The 21,199-nt window shown below is 41.4% G+C and overlaps 1 protein-coding gene across 1 annotated transcript; it reads left to right on the top strand.

Annotated features, from left to right (window-relative positions):
- The first annotated feature begins 2,979 nt into the window (after window positions 1-2,979).
- LOC137596531 (stereocilin) lies at window positions 2,980-19,939 on the top strand. Its single transcript, XM_068317169.1, has 28 exons — window positions 2,980-3,988; window positions 5,502-5,526; window positions 5,627-6,200; window positions 6,279-7,166; window positions 7,274-7,336; window positions 7,423-7,548; window positions 7,751-7,917; window positions 7,993-8,179; window positions 8,622-8,734; window positions 10,433-10,565; window positions 10,666-10,848; window positions 11,096-11,134; window positions 11,216-11,392; window positions 11,943-12,092; window positions 13,436-13,494; window positions 13,645-13,768; window positions 13,934-14,016; window positions 14,107-14,242; window positions 14,730-14,932; window positions 15,563-15,653; window positions 15,744-15,915; window positions 16,017-16,186; window positions 17,409-17,564; window positions 17,639-17,781; window positions 18,180-18,328; window positions 18,548-18,645; window positions 19,479-19,626; window positions 19,797-19,939. Exons 1-28 carry the CDS (start codon window positions 2,995-2,997, stop codon window positions 19,883-19,885), a joined length of 5,640 nt encoding a protein of 1,879 aa, XP_068173270.1. The 5' UTR covers window positions 2,980-2,994; the 3' UTR covers window positions 19,886-19,939.
- The last annotated feature ends 1,260 nt before the right edge of the window (window positions 19,940-21,199 follow it).

Below are 21,199 nucleotides of genomic sequence, written 5' to 3'. Positions count from 1 at the left end.
ACTTTATCGGCTTTAATTTTCTTATTATGCAGAAGAAAGGGTATTTAAAATGGTCCCAGACATGTTGAGATATCATGAAAGTTGCCGTCAACGTCTCAGATCACGTGTTAACCTTTGACGTATTTGGACCATATCATCATGCTAATGATATGTATAGAGAAATGTGCGTATTATTTATTATTATTAAAATCATTAGCAGACAGAAATGAGACATCTTTACTGCCTCTGTCCTCTGCCTCCATCCAAGCTGTAGCAGCTTGATGTGGTGCTGTTCATGATGCTGCACCAGGATTTCCCCTTCCTGAATAACAAAGAAAATTCATTCCTCTGGTAAGATCAAAAGACACAGACAGTAGAATCCGGCATAAATCACAGGATTGTATTAAAATATTATTCCTGTTTATTTATCCAGTGTGCATAGTGAGGGCAGCTCATTTGGAGAAGTCCAGGGGGCGCCATTGCCCTGTTATGACACTTCTATGATTAGGATGTCCAAACCTCCTGTAGGGAGGGTCAGATTTGATGCTGTGAATGTGTCGTAGGGCCAACAGTACCTGATGATGATATCTGAAACAATCAAAGTTGCACATAAATACTCTGTTGTTAAAAATTACACTAGTTTAAAAAATGTAACTTGGAAAAAAAAAATCATATTGCCTTGAGTAAATGAATAACAGTAAAAATCAAAATTGAATTGTTTCTTCCACACTAGAGACTATCAAATGCTGTTTTACATTCTTATGCAGACACAAATCACATCTTTATTTTTACTCTAATTGCACAAAAGCAATTTCACTAAATCAGATCAAAAACATAATCGTTATTTTTACATAATTTACATAAATCATTTTTGGATGTCATTGATATTAACTCAGCATCTCTACCCCTTCCCATAAATGTACCCTGACTCAATTTATTGTACCACCTGCCATAAAAATGTATTGTAAACTGCAGAATATGATGCAGATTGCACTTAGTGGTGTAAAATAATGAGCTGTCCATTCCTTGTTTTTCTTAGTTGAATGGGCCTTTTGTACAAAAATAATGCACAAAGAACTATAGCTTGATATAAAACAAGAAATATAACAGGTTTTTAGAAAATTGGTCTTTTCTACACAAAATTACAGAGGCATTTGAGATTACGTCTTCAGGTTTTCAGTGTCATATTTGATTTATGCTTTTAAATTCCCACTGGTAGATGAGGCTAAACACTGGTTGTAAACCGTGTTTTCCAATCGCAGCAACTACCTCAGCAGCTGATCTATGCTGAGTTTCCAGCAGAGACAGGAGAATCGTATGACGTGGATACAGTTTCTCATTGAATATTCCTGCGGTGAATCGAGCCCTGCTGCTCTGAGTGATCGCTGTTCCCTCCAGTATTAATAATACAAGAGGAAGTTATTGTCCTTGTGCGGGCCATAGTATCATGCAGCAAAGGCAAGTGGAGGGAGGAGGTGGTCCTTTCACTCTGCCCTCTAAGGTTTCAGGGCCTGCAGACAGCGGTCTGACTTGGTGGAACCTGCTGCTGTCCTCTTGTTCAGGGCTCCATTGTGAGTCTGCCTGACTGAGGGATAAAGGTGTCTGAGCAGCGACAGGCTGCACAGTCCTGCTGGTGGTAACATGACACCCCCCAATAAACCCATGAGTCCTAGCTGAGAGACAACTCAATAGGGAATCAGTCAGTAGGAGACATGGATCAATTAGACAATGGGATAGATATCCTGGATGTGATTAACATGATCCAGATTTTCACCATATTGAAGCACCTCGCTGAATGTTGTGACCCTCTTGTAGCCTCATCGTGATCCAAAATGCTGACCTTGTACCACAATACATTGCACCTTCAAGCAGGATCAGTCTGATGACATCACTATGTACTTTTCCTTTGTGCATGATCATAAAAAAACAGTTGGCCACCAACACACTGCATCGACTCGTGAAATGCGAGGCCATCTACTTTTAAACTCTAGAGACAAAACAGCAGGTGACCCAAACAACTAGAAGTATGGTGAGAGAGAGAGAGAGAGAGAGAGAGAGAGAGAGAGAGAGAGAGAGAGAGAGAGAGAGAGAGAGAGAGAGAGAGAGAGAGAGAGAGAGAGAGGACGGGGTGGGAGGGGTGCAGGATGACTGAGCAGCAGGTAGAGAAAGTCAGAGAGATGGTGAAACAAAAGGAGATCAGGTGCAAGTTTATCACCTCATTGAGTGTTTGCAGGAGATGGATGGACGGTGACTGTTGGTGAGTCCTGGATTTCAGTGTTCTTGATTTCCATTACTGTCAAAAATACTTTAAACATGCTGTATATTTTACTATTTTTGTCCAAAACATGATCTCTACTGTCTTTGACTTCACTGGCATATCTTAATAATGGTCATACTTTCTTGTATATCTATAATTTAAATATTTTTAAACTAGAGTTCATGATTGTTTTGGCAACCTTTCAGTGAAAGTGGGAATGCGATGTGGCAGCCAGTCATTAAAGTTTAATGTCACCTCTCTACTGCGACACTTTACTCCTTAAGTTCATCCTGTTACTGATTTAAATTTTATAAAGCTGCGTCCATTTAAACACAGAGTTGTAAAAAGTAATAGGAGTGACATTCTGAAGAGAAAGATGTGACACAGCTGCATCACTGTATACGATGCCGTGAATGAAGATGGCAGAAAAGAGGCCAGGGATGACCAGTCTTACCTTCATCAGCTTCATAGTATGTGCTGTATTACTGGGACAAGGATCCCTTGAGAAGACAGGTGAGTCCACCACCAAAACTTGTTGCTAAGCACAATATGGGTGTATCTATGATGATTATTATTACATGGCACCAGGTCAAGGTGTGTCTAACGGGACTCTTTCAGGAGGCAGAAAAGCATACAAGCGAGAAGCTATTCTGAGGGAGATCATTTCAAAATTGACTACAGCGAATGGCTGGAATCCTCAGAAATCTGCTCCAGACACAACTGTGGACTCATCAATGCACCCATGGGTGAAAAATTTCATGGGGAGCCTAAAAACACTTGGCTTGCTTCCCAACAAGAACCTGCCTTCATTAAACACTCCGATTGACCGACACCGGCTCTCTGGCTTCCTCTACAACATCTCTCTGTACTTACAGGAGATGGGAGCTGAGTTGGACGAATCACCAACAGAGTCCGATGAGGAGCATCTGTGGGAGAAAGTGCTCCACTTTTTTCTCCAGTCTGAAGGTAGTGCTGCGCTGAACCAGTGGAATGGCCGTCTGCCACCACGACCCAGTCTCAAACTGCAAGACTGGTTTTTGTCCTTAAGGGGAAGCCCTCACTGGGACTGGATGCTGGGATTGCTGCAGAGTCTGATCAGTCTGTCAGAGCGTCAGGCCCACAGGTCCCTTTTGACTTACCTATCTCAGAACTGGAGGACAGTGAGTGCTGTTTTTGAAGCTGCACTCCAGGCGTTAGTCAGTGGTACCTACGGCCAGGCCAGCGCAGGCCTGCAGGGCTTCATCTGTGCCCTTAAGGGTCGTAATGATTGTGCCTTCAATGTCGGCTGGCTCCAGCAGCTGCTGAACTTCTTAGAAACACGAAACTGGAAGCCTGTGGTTAGTTTATATCCAGCAGAGGAAGGTGCTGAACACAGAAGAGACTCAAGTGCGTTAGGACGTTTAAAACCCTTCAGTTTACCTCCTGAGGCGATGTGGCAGGATGGGTTGTCTGGTAATGCATCTTTGGAGGATTCAATGACCACAGAGGATGATCCAGGCACAGTTCAAAATTTACTGCTGCAGGCATTGTCACGTTCTATTGGAGGAGATCGAGGGGACCACTTGGCGCAGAAAAACCTGGCTCTGGTGCAGAGTTTGGATGGGTTGAGAAAAGGCTTTCTGCACAGGGTAGGTAGTTCTGTCTATGGGAACCTGAGGAAAAAAGTGTCACGAGTTACCATGGTGCTGCTTGATGAAGTCAGCAGCCTGATGGATGTACCACAGCCCCGAGGTCAGAGTCAATGTTCAGTTGGTGAGTATATAGAACCGTTAGCCTCACTGGTTGTTTTCAATCATAACAATAAGAACACATCTTTAGACAAAAAGCTAATGTAAGGACTTGAAGCTAATCCCACAGAAAAACATGCATTATTCATTGTTGTTATGAATGAATGAATGAATGAATGAATGAATGAATGAATGAATGAATGAATGAATGAATGAATGAATGAATGAATGAATGAATGCAATCATACACAATCTGAATATGGTCAGCGGGTAATTTATAAAAGAACATCCTCCAAATGTAATTCTGGTGGCAGATGAATTTCAGATTTGGATGATTTGCTTGCAGTTATGCAAGTTTATGCATCCTAAAATTTGCATTAATCATTTAACAATGACAATGACTCTTCTTCTCCTTTGGGCTTTTCCTTTCAGGGGTCGCCACAGCCAATCAGTTGCCTCCATCTAACCCTGTCTTCTGCATCCTCTTCTCTCACACCAACTACCTTCATGTCCTCTTTCACTACATCCATAAACCTCCTCTTTGGTCTTCCTCTAGGCTTCCTGCCTGGCAGTTCAAAACTCAGCATCCTTCTACCAATATATTCACTATCTCTCCTCTGGACATGTCCAAACCATCTCAGTCTGGCCTCTCTGACATCTGACCTCTAACATGTGCTGTCCCTCTGATGTTCACCTTCCTGATCCTATCCTTCCTGGTCACTCCCAAAGAGAACCTCAGCATCTTCATCTCTGCTACCTCCAGCTCTGTCTCCTGTCTTTTCCTCAGTGACACTGTCTCTAGACCAAACAACATCGCTGGTCTCACCACAGTTTTGTACACCTTTCCTTTCATTTTAGCTGAAACTCTTCTATCACACATCACACCTGACACTTTCCTCCACCCGTTCCATCCTGCCTGTACACGCTTCTTCACCTCTTTTCCACACTCTCCATTGCTCTGGACTGTTGAGCCTAAGTACTTAAAATCCTCCACCTTCTTGATCTCTTCTCCCTGTAACCTCACTCTTCCACTTGGGTCCCTCTCATTCACACACATGTACTCTGTCTTACTGCGGCTAACCTTGATTCCTCTCCTTTCCAGGACAAACCTCCACCTCTCAAGCTTCTCCTCCACCTGTTCCCTGCTCTCACTGCAGATCACAATGTCATCTGCAAACATCATAGTCCATGGAGATTCCTGTCTAACCTCGTCTGTCAGCCTGTCCATCACCATAGCGAACAAGAAGGGGCTCAGATCTGATCCCTGATGCAGTCCCACCATATTATCAGCAAATCATACATTATTTAAGAACCCCATGAGTGTGGCCCTGTTTTCACCTGCTACCGCTTTCAAATCCTCTTCAATCAACCTGACCATAGATAAAATTCACTGTTAGTTCAGCTAATGCCTTCATCCTCTCACTGATGTCCGTAATTCAGTATATTATATCTTGGACATTGTTAGTGAAGTGCTCTGTTGCATCAACTATTGCCTGGTAAAGGAGGAACTAATATGTGCTATTTTTGTCTTTCTGAAGGTGACCTACGACAACTGATATTATGGTAAGATGTTTTCAGAATATGAATCACTGCTATCTATATATCTGGCTGTTAGCAAAGCACAGTTTGTATTTCTACCTCTGCTCTTTCCATGCACATCAAGGGGGATAAGACACAACGTGACATGGAACACTCAGGCTTTGGGCATGAGGCCTCAGGGCCTCCCAAGCTCTCTCCCATTCCTGTCCTGTCCTTCCACTGATGTAAGCGCACGAAGATCCCCAAAGCTGGACGGGTCATCCCCCGAAACAGGCCCATCTTCAAAGACGATATCCAAACAAAAACGTCTGCATGGACTTACATCACGCCACTCCCAGTGGAACCAGAAACACAGAGGGAGAATGAGCCAGAGCAATGACCAGCAGAAAGAGATGGAATATGCCACCATAGAAATCCTGGAGGCAGCATGTAACGACTCTATCCCTGGCCTGACAGGCGTCTCCAACTTCACTGTATTTCTCTACTGTAAAATGTTTGAAGGGGAGAATGGATCAGGTGACCCTACAGTGGCCCAGATGGGGGTGGACCTGCATGCCACATGTTCTGATGCAGCTTGGTACTTGTCTGCCGCTGAGGAAGACTTTCTTTGGGTTCACGTCTGCAGCGAGTTTTTTGCCCATGAATTCAACAACACAGTGTGTGCCAACTCCTCTTTCTGGCTGCAAAGAGCGAATCAGGTATTGCTGTCCTGTTTGTTCTCTATGTTTTGGCCTTTCTGCTTCTTTTTAACTTATCTAAACTTAAATTTTTTGCAGGCGGCACTGACAAAGGACTACAATTTTTTCAATCAGACAAGTCTAGACAACCTATGTGTTCATCTGTCTGACGACACAACTGGAAATCCAGGGCTTGACAAAAACTGTCTAACTAAGTTGGAGAACAGGTTGCTCAATGCTCAGGCTTTCAGACATTGCTTCCTACCCAACAACTCCATCCTCATTTCAGCTTTATGTGAGAGAGAGTCCCCCAGCTTGCATCAGTCCTTGTCTGAGGGTAGCTGGGCCATGACTTACTGCTCTAAAATCCAAAACTTCTCCCATACTGGCACTGTTGAGGGGACTTGCCAATACAGGATGTGGGAAAAACATCATTTCACCAACTCTACTCTCCTGGAGCTCTGTGGGCAGATGCATGGACTGAGAGAATACATTTGTCTCAATGTCACACTGTACAATCAGCTGTTGAAAACAGCACCCGAGTTTGGGGACTTCTGTGCTGATCTGCAGGCAGAACTGGAAGGCAGGAAGTGTTTCCTGCAGAGGTTTTTTGACATGCTCCCAGCACCTTATCAGTTTGACACGTCGCAATTGTGTGTGGATCCGGCTCCAATGCTGGTGGAAGCAGTACACAAGCTGAGTCTGTGTGAGGTGGAGGGAGGGGAGCGTGAAGGATTTCTACTAGTGTTGGGGTACGTGTTACAAGTCCTGGACTTCATGGTGGGCCTGTCTTCAGGTCTTGATGAAGGGGAAAGAGAGGCAAGACAAGGCTTAGGTCAGGCCATCCTCCTCTCCAGTCTCCTTGACAACACCTCCTGGGCGTCAATGCAGCCTGAAGCTTCCATGAGTGTCCTTCATACTGTGAGAGTCTTCCTCCGCAGAGAGCAGAACAGCACCCTCAAAGAGGACCTGCTGAGCTGTTTCAGTGTAAGGCTGCTGACAACACAAACACACACACACAAACACACACAGAGAGACTTGCACACACACACACAGGGCAGAGAGTGAATCATTTGTTTCTACTGTTACGTCAGCCCATCCTGTGGGACCTCATCCAGCGGGACGACAACTCATCTGCTCTCAGTGTTCTGCTGCAGGTATGGACCTGTGCAGCTCATTCATTTTTCACAACAGCTCAAGTCCATGAATTCAGGATTGAAGTGAGTGTTTTTTTTCTGCTCAGGAATACTTTCAGATGCCAAGAGACAGCATTCGTACTCTTGTGATGTCTGCAGAAAAAGAGGCCGTGAAGAGATTTCTCTCACATATGCATCGAAGTTGGGACCAGCTAAACGTTGAAACAGGCCAGGTTTGTGTTTACGCCATTGGAAAAGCAATAAATATTGAATCACAACTTGGCTTGAGCTAATGATGAAGGTAAAAATCCTCAGGGCCTTTTTACCACAGTTCATCCAATACATTCTCCAGTTCTGTGTATACTGTAATTAAAATTGATGTCTGCATAGATTAAGAGCTCCAACTGAACTGTGCTCCTTTGTTTTCTCTGTCAGGCCACTCAAAAAGAGTTGCAAGCCATGGAAACAATGACCGCCGCTTTCATCCATAAATTCCCCCGGGTGACCCCAGAACTGTTCGTGGACCTGTCTCAGTTCATTCCCTTCATGTCTGTCTCTGATATCATGAGCTTCCCAGCCTCCCTGATAGTTAACGACAGCGTGTGAGTTACCAGCCCGTAGAACGATTTATTTTTAGAGGTCTTTGCTTAGATATTGACCGCTTTTCTGTTCTTCAGTTTAATGGCCATTTGTGACCACAGCTCAGGAATGAAGTCTCCACAGAAAAAGGCTTTCATGAAAAGACTCCTGCAGTCCAGTGTGGTGGGTGATGTCCCCACATGGCCGCACTACTTTCTCAGTTCCATCCTCCCGCTTCTGCCTTACCTCCCTGTCAGTCATTTTCAGCAGCTGACATCACAGCAGGTGAGATGACATTTCATTATTCTTATTCTATTACATTATAGTATTATTAATAAGACTGCTCAGCCAACAGAAAGAGTGGAGATATTCCCATCTAGGTCAAGGCAGATGACCGCCCTCCAGAGTCTGGTCCTGCCCGGAGTTTCTTTCTCAATGAGGGGGTTTTTCCCCGCCGTTGTTGCTTATGATTGCTCTGGAGGGTTCTGTTGGGCTTCTCTGTCTGTTGAAGCGCTTTGAAGTGTCTGCTGATGTGATTAAGCGCTATACCAATAAACGTTGATTGATTGATAGAATGTAAGAATATGAATTACAGTAAGTGTTCAGCTGTTGACCAGGTATAAACTGTTGTGGGAAATTTTGGTGAGAGAATCAAATGCAATTTGTCACGAACTTTTTTAAGTGCTGACTTTTGTTTTAAGCTTCTTTTAATTGGTTTCCCCTTTAGCTCACTCCTCTGGTAGAGTTTCTAGCCAATGGCAGTCTGGATGCCGTGAGGGGGCGCCATGTGCTCCGTACCCTCTTCAGCAATCAGAACCTGACCAGTGCTAACATACTGAGGTGAGACCTGGACTCCTATAGTTTATGTTTATTTATGTCTGCCTATGTTTATGATCACATTACAGTTCTTCATGTGCATTTTGCTTTTGTTTCCATAAATAAGAATCCAAACCTATTTTTATCTAGATATAACATCTTCACATTCACAGTTTGACCCCATGTAATCTCTAATCTGTGACGTCTCAACCCCTGACCGTTACTGTACTGTGACCCCAATACATGTTTGGCCGCAGCAATCATCAGATCAAAAATTTAAAATAAATACCTCGATAACTCATGTTTCACAACTGTGTGCAATTGTCTATCTTGTGATCTGGTTCTGATGAATTACACTATGTATTTAGAGGTAACATGTATTGGGTCACAGTACAATAACAGACAGGAGTTGAGACATCACAGATTACAGATTACATGGGGTCAAACTGTGTATGTGATGATGTTGCTGTATATCTACACAAAAATTTGATCTGGATTGTTATTTATGGAAACTTGTGTTGCTGATGACTACTAGTGAATTACACATTATTTCAAGTGCTAGCAGCAGGTTCCAAAGTTGGGTTGAGTTGGGTTGTATTACTTTGTCATGTGAGCATTTTGAGAAGAGCAATATCATTTTGGTAACACCCTCATCATGTGTGCTAGGCCCATGGTGCATTGCGACAATTGACTTTGACAAAATCGAATGCACGTATTATGCTCACTGTCACGGAACTGATGGAGGGAACCTAAAAGCACGACAGGAGAGTGAAATCTAATGTTTAATTTCCAAAAGCAACACACACAAAACCAGGTGATCATTTCAAACGGGTAGATGCATCCGACAGGGAATGGGCAATCAGGCAGAATCAGTGCACAGTAATCAAACAGAGAACAGGCACGCCTGAAGGTAGAATTAATCTGGCAGAGAACTGAGAGATGAGTATTCGTAGAGTCGAGACTAATTGGGAGAGAGTCAGCAGGTGGCTGAGACAACACAGGAGGAGTGGATGAACTTGATTGAGTGCAGGGAGGTGGAGAAAACTCTGAACTGACAGATGTTAGTCGAGGAAAACACTAGAATGGATAGAATATAAGAATTAACTCAAGTCTTTGCAGTAATCATGACACTCACCCACCAACACTGCCGTTACCTCAGTCTGAGGCAAGGATGCTGACAAAAGTTGCTGAAAGGAGTTTATATTAGTATTTTCCAATTGTTGAAGAAAATTACATCCAAGTCAGAATGAGAATAAAATTGCTTTTGTGGAGTGATTTTATGAAGTATGAAAATAGAAGTGACCACAAGGTGAGGGGAGGCCTGTATCGAATTGTAAAGCGTCGTGTGGAGATAATATGGGATGCAAATCACAAAGGAGCAGGAGGGGAGACGTCTGCATTCAGGGAAGGATCAAGGTGTTAAATTAGGGCGGTGGAACAATAAAAACATGGGGGACAAAATGTTAAGGGTGGCATGAATGTCTGGGAGCTGCTTTCATTGATGATTAGTGAATCAGTGTCACCCTAAGAAGTGCAGTCAGTAGCGCCTCTGAACGTGTATTTTCCTTTATCACAATTGTGCAGGATTTAATGACAAATAAGAGGTAGAAAAATGTAATCAGGAATCTAGAATCTTGTACTTTCTAGGTTTATACCTGCTTTTCTTCTGTTTGCTATGCAGTGATACCAATACAACAATTAACAGACAATGTCCTCCTGCAGGCTAGGAGTTCTTGCATGTTACCTGGATCCAGTGGATCTGGGTTCATATCTTTTGGACTCAGCCGTGTCTTCAGCTCTGTGGCAGCAGCTGGCTCGGTGCATGTCCAAGGGGTTCATCAGTGAGAGGGGCAGGGTACGTGGAAACTACATTTTTAAACTGCTGATTTCTTTTCTAATACATGATGTTGCTTTATGCGATGTCTAATTTCACGTTTAACCCGTTTCCCTGTCAGCTGTCCTCTTGGTTGATACCAACCATTCAGAACCTGAACATCAGCACCATTGCCCCCCCAGAGCTGTCCGCCCTCACCAGCTTATTACCCCAGTTAGGAGCTTCCTTCCTGCTGTCACTCCCTTCACAACAAGTCCTGGAAGTCCTTTCTCAACCAGGGTTACACACATATTCTCCAGCACAGGTCAGCTGGGTCTGTTTCATGTATAACGAATTATCTTCTAATTATCTTATGGTTTGTAAATGATCTCCACCAGTTTGTAGGTGTAAATAAATCTCCCTGGTCTTCATTAAATATCCAAATATAAGTTCTCAATCATACGTTCCCTGTCAGAAGGTAATTTTTTTTGCATCTATTCTTTTCATAAAGTGAAAACCTAACTGAGTCAAAGAGGTATTTTTGTCATGTTCATTTTTAATCCTTCCCTCAGGCTTTTCTAATCTTATCCAAGATATCAAGAGACACCACTGTAAGTTGAGCTTTTTAAAAATATTTTCAGTGAATGCTGGCCAGCTGCATTTCCATCATTATTCTTTCCCTCCTCTGCCAGCTTACCATGGAAGAACTGTGCAAACTGAAGCCAGTACTCTCTGGTCTCTCCCCCGCTGTGCTCAGAAACCTCAAATGGACAGAGGTCAGTGAACGCACCGATTGTTCGTGCTGGAGAACGCTGTTGATGGAGCTGAAGCCCGGCCACAGAGCGATGTTATACGACGCACTGAAGGAGGTGATGGTGCTCTCATCTGTATTCAGTACATCATATATGACTTTTCTTGTCTTTTCATCCTTCATCATAATCTGTCATGTCTCCCTTTTGTCCAGATCAACACAATTTGATAATTGTTGACAGTATTTTACGCACTATAAGGGACACCTAAAACTTTTTAATTTTCTCAAAACCCATGTGTACCTTATAACCCAGTGTACGTTATATCGTTATATAAATGGAAAAAAGTTTTCAAATAGGCCATCCATTAAAGGTGTATATATATATATATATATATATATATATATATATATATATATATATATATACATACACAGAGTATATAGTGCAGCAAATACTGTAAATTGAAACTCATCTTTTTTTTTTTACATTTGCAGGTTATGTAGGAATTTAGTAAATCATGCAAAACAATTAAAACAAAAGAAAACACTAAAAAAATCGGTTTGAATAACCTGACACCAGGGTTTCCTGTCTATCTATCTATTCTATCTGGCCTCTTGCTGCTTCTAGGTTTAAAAATCTTTTTTTTTGTGCTGGTGTACATCTACAGGCTCTACACAGAGATTTGCAAAATATCACTTTGAGGGCACGTTGTCTGTTACCGTTTGTCTCTCTGAGGAAGTTGACAGAAACCCTAAATGGTGACACAATCCTGAGAAACATCCGACTGTACAAAGACATTCTTTGGTCTCCACAGCAGGTAGACGTTTTATTTTCATCTACATCTGCGCGCTGCTCGAATGAAGGATTGACAGTCCTCTGACCAAAGAGGAAAATGTTATGAGCTTTAGTTTTCAATCCCATTAATCTACAACTCATTTGTTATGCTTCAGCAGAGTCATTCAGGGTATTAACACTCTATACGCATCAGCCACCATCAAGCTAATTAGTTTGGATGTAGTACAATAGTGTGGGGTAGTGTAGCATAAATTAATAATGGTTACCTTAAAGGGATTTTGTCACAGCCAGAAGTGAATTTCACCTCCTGTTCCCGACCTAACAAGACAAATCAACGATGCTTTTGCACGTCATAGTTAGGAACAATGAATTATGTTGTAACATCTAATCACAAACTTAAAATAGTACATTTAAACAGCACTGAAGTTCAATTAAAAATGTGTAATTAAACATTTCATAAAAGTAATTTCATCTTCAGTTTGGGGAAATATTTTATTAAATTGTAATTTCTGGTATAATTAAACTCTAAATCAATGTACATACGTTTTGTTTTGTTTTTTCTGTTGTAAATCAATAGAAAGTACCGGTAAGTATTGATCAAATAATGTAATGGCTGAAGAATAATGACACTGTTGCTTTCATGAGGGACTTTATGCTGCCAGCAGGTATGAGATCGTAAATGTTTGGATTAGGTTAATCCAGTGGTGTGAGTGTCATTTCTGTCTGCCTCTGAGAAAGTTCAAGGGTTGAAATTATCCTTAAAAGTTGTTATAACAAAGGGCGTTCAATCAGTCTACAAAGACCTGAGTTCAGGGATGTTTTAGCAAAATGCTCTCAGAAAATGTACAAAATATTCAGCTCTGCTTTCTATGTTGTGCAAATGTTCAGGATGATCAGTGAGAACGGTAACTCTCACAATAATTTGGTGACTTATTGTGAAGATGTGTCGCTCTGGATCGAAGTGTTAAATATTTAATCACACATGAATGCAATATAATCTGAAAAGATGGAATTTAAAGTTTGACATTTTGAGCATTTTTGCAGATGAAGACATTTCAGAGCATCCACTAAAATACCATCACAATCAAGCAGTAACAAGAAACTTTAAAGTAAACGTTAGTTTGTGTAATATTCTTTCTAAACTGGACTATCACAGTTCATTAGATATGACTTGTTGTTTCCCTTACAATCGTTAGGCTCATTTTTTTTCTAGATTTATGAAAATCAACTTGCAATAAAGCTAAACTATCAGTAGCAGAGAGGCTCAAACCACATCTACCTGTAAGGCTGGAATTTTGAACACACAATCTTATTACTAGAAAACAACAATAAAAATGAGTTTGACACATTTTTCTGTTTGAACAGACTCTACTTCTGTTCAAAACGATGCATGAGTTCAAAAACATTACCAGCAAGACATCAAGGTGAGTTGGATGTATTTCATCCAAGCATTTAGATGGATGTTCAATTAATTTGTCATTCTATTTTAAAACTGAACTAATGACAAAAATCAAATACACTCAACTCATATCAGATAGTAAGTCAGTGAATACTGAGCTCTATCTTTCTTGTAGGGATCTAGGTCATATTGCCAGTGGAATGAGTTGTGACTTTTTGAAGCTTTGGAGCAACAACACATATTTTGCGGACCTGATTCAGTTTCTTAGTGAGCTACCGGGAGGATTACGACCTGCTCTGGTAAGAAAAAAACTGATTAGTGTGCAAAACTTTTAATAAAAGTAGTTAATTCCCCTGAGGGAACCTCTTTAAGGGATCAGTAAAATTCTACTTAACTCTACTCTAAAAATTCAAAAGTCGTGTATAAATCTAATACATTCAGAATGTTTTGGGCTTCGTTACCAGCGAAAATGCATCATAGATGAACTGAGGAAACAACCTGAAATCAACCTCAGCGCTTTGAGCCCTGGCTTTGCTGCAGCACTGCCGTAAGAGCCTTCTTATGCATTTTACGTAAATTTAACAAATTAAGATGACTTCAGACATTTATATTTACACCTCTTCTTCTTCTTTCCCAGGGTGACAATGTTTGAAACGCTCTCTAACGTGTCCCTCAGAGCCATTGTGGAATACATTCAGGAGCACTTTACTGATTTCCTAAGGTTGCCGCATTACAAGCAGATGAATCTAGCAGAAAAAGCCATAACAGAGCTGGTAAGACATTATGAGCTGTACATCAGAGAGTTATACGCAGATGACACATTGCTATTTATTTTAAGCATAAAAGATCTGACCAATAACCATTTGGCACAGTTCATTTTTATCCACACCCTTAAGTTGAAAGAAAAACATTAAAAAGTCTCAGGGTAATGAAACCTACAATGCAGCATTATGAGCTTTCAGAGCAAAGTGATACTCAGAGATGCTATTTCTGGTCATGGGGTTTGTGTCAACGATGGTGAATCATACTTTTAATTTCTGTTAGCACACCAGTGGGGCAGAATGAACAAGCTACGTGAGGCTCGGGCCTCTGAAGTGAGGCACACACAGGCACACAAAGGGAGAAAGAGCTGGAGAAAGAACATCAGAACATGACACTCTTCATCCTCTCAGCAGCTTCTCACACTTGTGAAGTAGTGCGAGAAGTTCAGTGTGAAATCCCTGAAATCCAGGCTCGCTGTCTGTTTGTGGCTCTCTGCAGGGATCTCCTGAGCCGGAGGCTGAGATTGACGGCGCTGCTCTGGACGCCCTGGGACCTTTACTGCCTTTCTTGGACCACGACAGCTTGGCCATGGTGGACGGAGAAGCTTTGGTGCTGCGGCTCGAAGACATGAAGAGTTTCTGCCTTCCTAAAGAGGCTCTGAGCGACATCAGTAGCCTCCTCACGCAGAGAGACCTGCTGGGGTAAAGTAACACAACATTACCAGGTTATGACAACATGTTGAGAGAGTTATATTATTTTATTTTTATCATTACAAACACAATTTTCTTTAAAATAGTCTCACAAGCAAATTACATAATTCTTTTTTTTTTTAATGAAAGCCACTAAATAGGACATTCAATGCCAAACAAGTATGTAACACACATTAGAATTTTTCAAAAAATAATGAAGAAAATTAAATGTTGCAAAAGAAATGAACTTATAATTAAGTAATTGTGAGGAAATTAGTAACAGTTTTTTTTTCAAGGAGAACACAAATGCTTCATTAATTACATCCCCAGAGTCCAGCCATGGCATGAAAATGAATAAAAATTCAGGAAAGACAAATTTAAGTCAATACATAGGCTACTGATTCGGAGTACATATTCATAATCTGTTTACAACGAAACAATTTACACATGTAAAATGTAAAATACCCCCCTGTTCCTCAGGGATGGGTCAAATGCAGAGAAAGCAATAAATAAATAAAATAAAAAAATAACAGTCAACATGCCAGATTGGTAAATCTCAGTATTATACTTGCAGCACCTGATGGATTATAAATCAGTAATAAACGTGCACTTTTTATGTGTTTGTTTCCTTGTTTTTTCCAGGGAGCCGTCTAAGTGGCAGGTTGGGGACGTTGAACATTTAGGCAGGTTGGTGTTTTCTGTCTCAACAAAGCAGATGAACTCCATCCCGCTGGTGAGCCGCTGAAAGCATCAAAACCACACAAACAACTGATTCCACTGCACTTGAACTGTCTTTCTAACACCTATCCTGACACTCGTGCAGACGGCGTTGAATAAAGACACCGTTGAGCAGGTCCTGGTGGGTCAAAGGCGTTGGGAGGACAGCGTGGTGGGAAGAGTGTGTGTGAATCAGTGTGTGGACCGCCGTCGTCAGAGACAGCTGACTCAGAATCTCATTCGAGGGATTGTCAAACCACGAAACAGGAGGGCAAAAGGTTCTAAGAGTATTTATAGTAACTTTTGATGCCATTTTCCTGTGTCAAATATACTTTATTTATGTAACTATACTTCATTTTACTGGTGTCTTTTTGAGCAGTTCCAGTTCCAACCTGTGCAGATGTCAGAGGGACGTTTCCCTCAGCCTGGACGCCCACTCAGCTCAGCCGCATGTCACTTGACGAGGTGAAACTGTGCATTGAAGTTTTTGCTCAGGATGATTCAATGAGCTCCGAGCAACGCCGAGCATTATGGGTAAAACTCAGGCAGGTCAGTAAAAACTCCAGCAGTGAAACCTGATGTTAAGTTTAGCCTCAGATCATGTTTATTTCATCATAATTTGGTAATCCTCTCAGGATCCAAACATCATTTACTTTACTTACCAGCAGGAATAAAACACATCCTCCTCTCATCTATTATGCAGACCCAAGTTGGGCCAATCAGAAACAATATCCATCATCTCTTTAGATCAAGGCCGTCTGATTCAATTCACACACTTGCGCTGAAAGCGAGAAAGAGAAGGTAGAGAGAGATCAGATTTCAAATCCTTGTGTCATCATCTGTAAGGTGTTATATCACACTTCAAACGTCTCTTCATGTGAACATCACCATGTCATTTTATGATATTTCCACAGTTAGTCCATAAAAGAGACTTCAATGCTTTTCCCAAGGCTTAAATTTCCTAAAGATAATTAAGGGGCATGAATGAGTGCAATGTTTTAAGATCTTATTTAGATATAAGGAAGCAGGTCTTAGAATATAGAACACATGCATAAAACTCAAGGCCCGGGGGCCAAAATGTGGCCCACCACATCATTTTATGTGGCCCGCGAGAACATTAAAGGTCAGAGTGTCTAAAAATAAATAGATAAAAAGTGTGCTTTGACCAAAAACTACATTTCCCACAATGCAGTAATTCAGCCCATTTCAACTCTGACAAAAACGTTTTGAACAAAGTAAATTTTTTAATTGTTATTTATTTATTTATTTAAATTAAAATAAAATAAAACCCTTTGAACAAAGTTAATGTCCTAACTTGTGTTTAATGTTGTCTTTCTTTATTCACTTAGATAGTTTGATCCTTGATTGATGGAGTTCTGTGGGTTTAATAACCTGACAAATTAAAAGGATTTTTTATTTACTGTCATGTTTGTAACTTGAATAAGTAATAAATTCAGAGTTTTTTTTAACATTAAGGAGTAGTTACATTTATTTTCCATTACATTGAGTTACATTTAATTACATTTAATAGTTACATCCGGTCCTTTGAGGGCAGCCGTTATAGTGATGTGGCCCCCAGTGAAAATTAGTTTGACAATCTGAATATATTTCAACAAAACTGTAATAAAAATGTACATAAGGGTCCCGTTTTTTTTTCATGTGGGACCTAAAATACAACAAAACTAATTCACACCTTGGAGACAAGGACGAAGAATTAAAACGCGACTGGAATATTAACATCAATCTGATGTTCTGGTCTTCATCACTGCAGACCTTCAGTCCAGTGAGGTCACTGGGGGCGGATCAGGTGCTGGCTCTGGGGTCACTGGTGACGGAGATGGGGGAAAAGGAGCTTCTTGACACCAATCTGACTGATCCGGGTGTGCTGTCACATCTGGGAACGATGACACACTGGAGCCCTAAAAAGGTGAACTTTTCAATTTTTTGTCCAAAAAATTCAGGAAAACATTTGTGTGTTTAATGTTAACGTGTTCTTTATAGATGAGAGCAGTGATTTCAGGTGTGACGCGGAAACGGAAACTGACAGCGGAGAAGCTGACGGCCCTGGATCTGGCAACATTTGGCCATCTGATCTGTGGTTTGAATCCTGCAGAGTTGAAAACTCTGAGCCCCTACAACCTCAGGTTGGTGAAAGACGGCTCACACACAGCAGTAAAATACTTTTACTGCCAGCATGAGAGAACCATAAAAGTGTAGACACAATATATGCCAGATCTATGGTATCATAACAAAGATGTACGGCTAAAAAAAGTTCACAAATACTGCTAATTATAACAGGAGGTGGTAAATGTGTAATGTACCTACATAACAGTAATTAGCAGCAATAAAGATTGTGATAAATCCTCCAGATACCTTAACCGAGTTTCTTTCCTGTGGTTTCAGAGAATAATAAATTGATTTCACATCCACTCGCTAACAGATGCTAACTAACAGAAGGCGGGAGCACATTTCACGGCAGCAAAACATTTGCATTCCTCCTCAGAGGGGAATGAAGCCCTGAATCTTTTTCCTCAAACTGCAGCATGGCCGTCCCGTTCCTGCGGGAGATGTCTCTGCCTTGTTCCGAACAACAGATGGAAGCTTTGACAAGCCGTTTGTCCAGACCCGAGGCCTTTGGTCCGGTCAGCGCTTGGGGACCAGAAGTTTTCACTGAAACTGGGACGTTGGCAGGTACAGCGGTACATTATATCCTCAAGGGTACAGACTTCCTTTTGTGAATTGTTTTCTGAAAGAGGGAGCAGGCTGTGAGGAGGAATGACAGCTCTTAGATGGATAGGTACAATTAGAAATAACCCAGAGGCTTTAAAAAAAAGTTTAGCGGAAACTTTTATTGTGTGCTGATATGAGAAACATTAATTATCTGACTACAGTGTTTGTGTCTCTGTCCAGTGGGTCTGGAGGATCTGATGCTGTCAGCTCTTGTTCAAGAACAATTGGAGGGAATCACCCCTGAAGCCATTTCCCTGATGAGACCAAAAAAGATGGCAGTGAGTTTCACACATTATTTATGGTCTGTTTTCTCAGACCCACCAAAAGAACAATCTATAGATCTATAACCGATGGTAAATCAAGCTTATCCATTTTTTACTTTCTTGAAGAATTACACGAAAAACAAAGGAGGGTAGCACTATGGTGCTGTGGGTAGTGCTGTGGTCTCACAGCAAAACGGTTCTGGTTTAGATTCCTTCTAAGAGAACTGAACTGTAGGTGTGTGATGCATCTAGACCACATGTGTCAAACTCAAGGCCCGGGGGCCAAATGTGGCCCGCCACATGATTTAATGTGGCCTGTGAGAGCGAAAAATGTCACAGTGTCTGAAAATAAATAGGTCAAAAGATGGCTTTGAGCAAAACTACATTTCCCACAATGCAGCAATTAAACCTATTTTAATTCTGATAAAAACGTTTCGAACAAAGTTAATGTCCTAACTTGTGTTTGATGTTATGTTTATTTATTCTCTTGGATAGTTTGATCCTTGATTGATGGAGTTCTGTGGGTTTAATAACCTGACAAATTAAAAGATTTTTTATAACAGAGAAGCAAACACATTTTTTTCAATGCAACTGTAATGTTTGTAACTTGAATAAGTAAAAAAAATTCAGAGATATGTAACATTGAGGAGTAGTTACATTTATTTTACATTACATGGAGTTACAGTTAGTTACATTTATAAGTTATATCTGGCGCTTTGAGGACATCCATGATGTTGATGTGGCCCTCGGTGAAAATGTGTGTGTGTGTGTGTGTGTGTGTGTGTGTGTGTGTGTGTGTGTGTGTGTGTGTGTGTGTGTGTGTGTGTGTGTGTGTGTGTGTGTGCTAGGTGGTGTTCAGTGCCTCTCAGTTGTCCTGTTTGACTGTGGAACAGGCGTGGGCCGTCACAGAGGAGCAGTGGGCCGAGCTGGACCAGCAGCAGAAACACGCCGTTGGACTTGCTCGATATGAAGGAGACGTCCTGCTGGAGCAGAGAGGTGTGTATTTAAAAAAAAGAAAAAAAAAGAGGTAATTAAAATCATCTTTTAATTACCTCCTGCATAATAAATCACATCTACTTGTGAAGGGGTCACACTCGTTTCCATAACCAACATGATTATTGCGTTGTGTTTATGAGGCGGTGGTGAATGTTGTGTCTGTTCCACAGGGAGGAACCGGGCGCCAGCGGTCCCGACTGCAGATGGCTTCACTTTCCGCTCACTGATTCTGTGCTACTTATTATGGAAACAAATTTAACAAACTGGAACCTATTTAACTGTTCCCTGACTTCATTTGGTGTCTTCATATTTGTAATTCAAATAAATATTTTGAACAACTCTATTCCTTTTTGGTCTTTTTTATTAACGTTGTGCTCGATTGTCTTCTGCTGCACATGTTTCATGTTTATGTGAGCTCTAACCTTGACATCAGATCATTGTTATTTACTCTTCTGTTTCACAAAGCAGGACTAACAAACCCTGAGTCAAACCTGTGGCTCTGGGTAGACTAACCCTGAGTTTGAAAACCCAAGATTTCTGGTTTCACAAAGGCTGGTCAGGGTTAGTTTTATCAATGCTCTTTACACACACATAAATGTGTTCTCATCTATATCATTCACTCAATCATTCCTCGTCAAACCCACTGCGGGATGCTGGAGCCTATCCCAGCCAACTGGGGGCATGAGGCAGGGGACACTCTGGGCGCGTCGCCAGTGCACTGCAGAGCCATGTGGAGACACAGAAACAAACACGCAGGCTCACACTCACACCAATAGACAATTTGGAAAGCTCAATCCACCTGAAATGAGTGTTTTTGGAGGTTAGGGGAAGCCGGAGAACTCGGAGAGAACCCACGAAGACACGGGGAGAACATGCAAACTCCACGCAAAGCGGGACTCGAACCGGGAACCGCCTCGTTGTGTGGCGACAGCGCAATATTGAAACCTATCTAAACTTTTTCATTTTATTTAAATAAAAGACTTAATTCGGCATATGTACGTTAAAAAACAGTTTACATGAAATATTCAAACCCATGTATATACCTGTATTATATAAGGATTGAAATCAAGAGCTGACATCTAGTCATTTTTGCATGGTTTCCTTGAACCCAGTTCTTTTGGGGGTCTGGTTCAGTGTCAGGGGTCAGCAGCCTCGGTTGCCATGGGTAACCCATGTACATCAAAGTCTCCTGTGATGTAACAGTGGATATATTCGAGTAGATTAAAGGATGTAAAGGATGAAGACAAGAGAATTATTGAAAACCTTTACGCTTTTTTTAAATTGAAAACCTCAAAATGGTTTTATTAGCTATCACTACTACTGACTACTACTGTTACTACTACTGCTACTACTACTGCTACTACTACTGCTACTACTACTGATCACGTTACAGTCTGCTGCTCAGGTAAGACCCATCATACATTTGTGAGTCAGGAACCGACCCAGAACACTTTGCCTCCACATCAGAAATATAGTCTGCAGCATCACACACTATCTAGACAGATGTTATTTTATCTATGATGCAGCCTTTAAAATGTTGAAACGGTTAATCTACATCTACCTGCACATTTAT

The sequence above is a fragment of the Antennarius striatus genome, chromosome 1 (genome assembly GCF_040054535.1).
Source record: "Antennarius striatus isolate MH-2024 chromosome 1, ASM4005453v1, whole genome shotgun sequence".
In the NCBI taxonomy this organism is placed as follows: Eukaryota; Metazoa; Chordata; class Actinopteri; order Lophiiformes; family Antennariidae; genus Antennarius; species Antennarius striatus.
The sequence above is the reverse complement of the archived record's forward strand: the minus strand, read 5'-3'. Positions and strand labels throughout refer to the sequence as shown.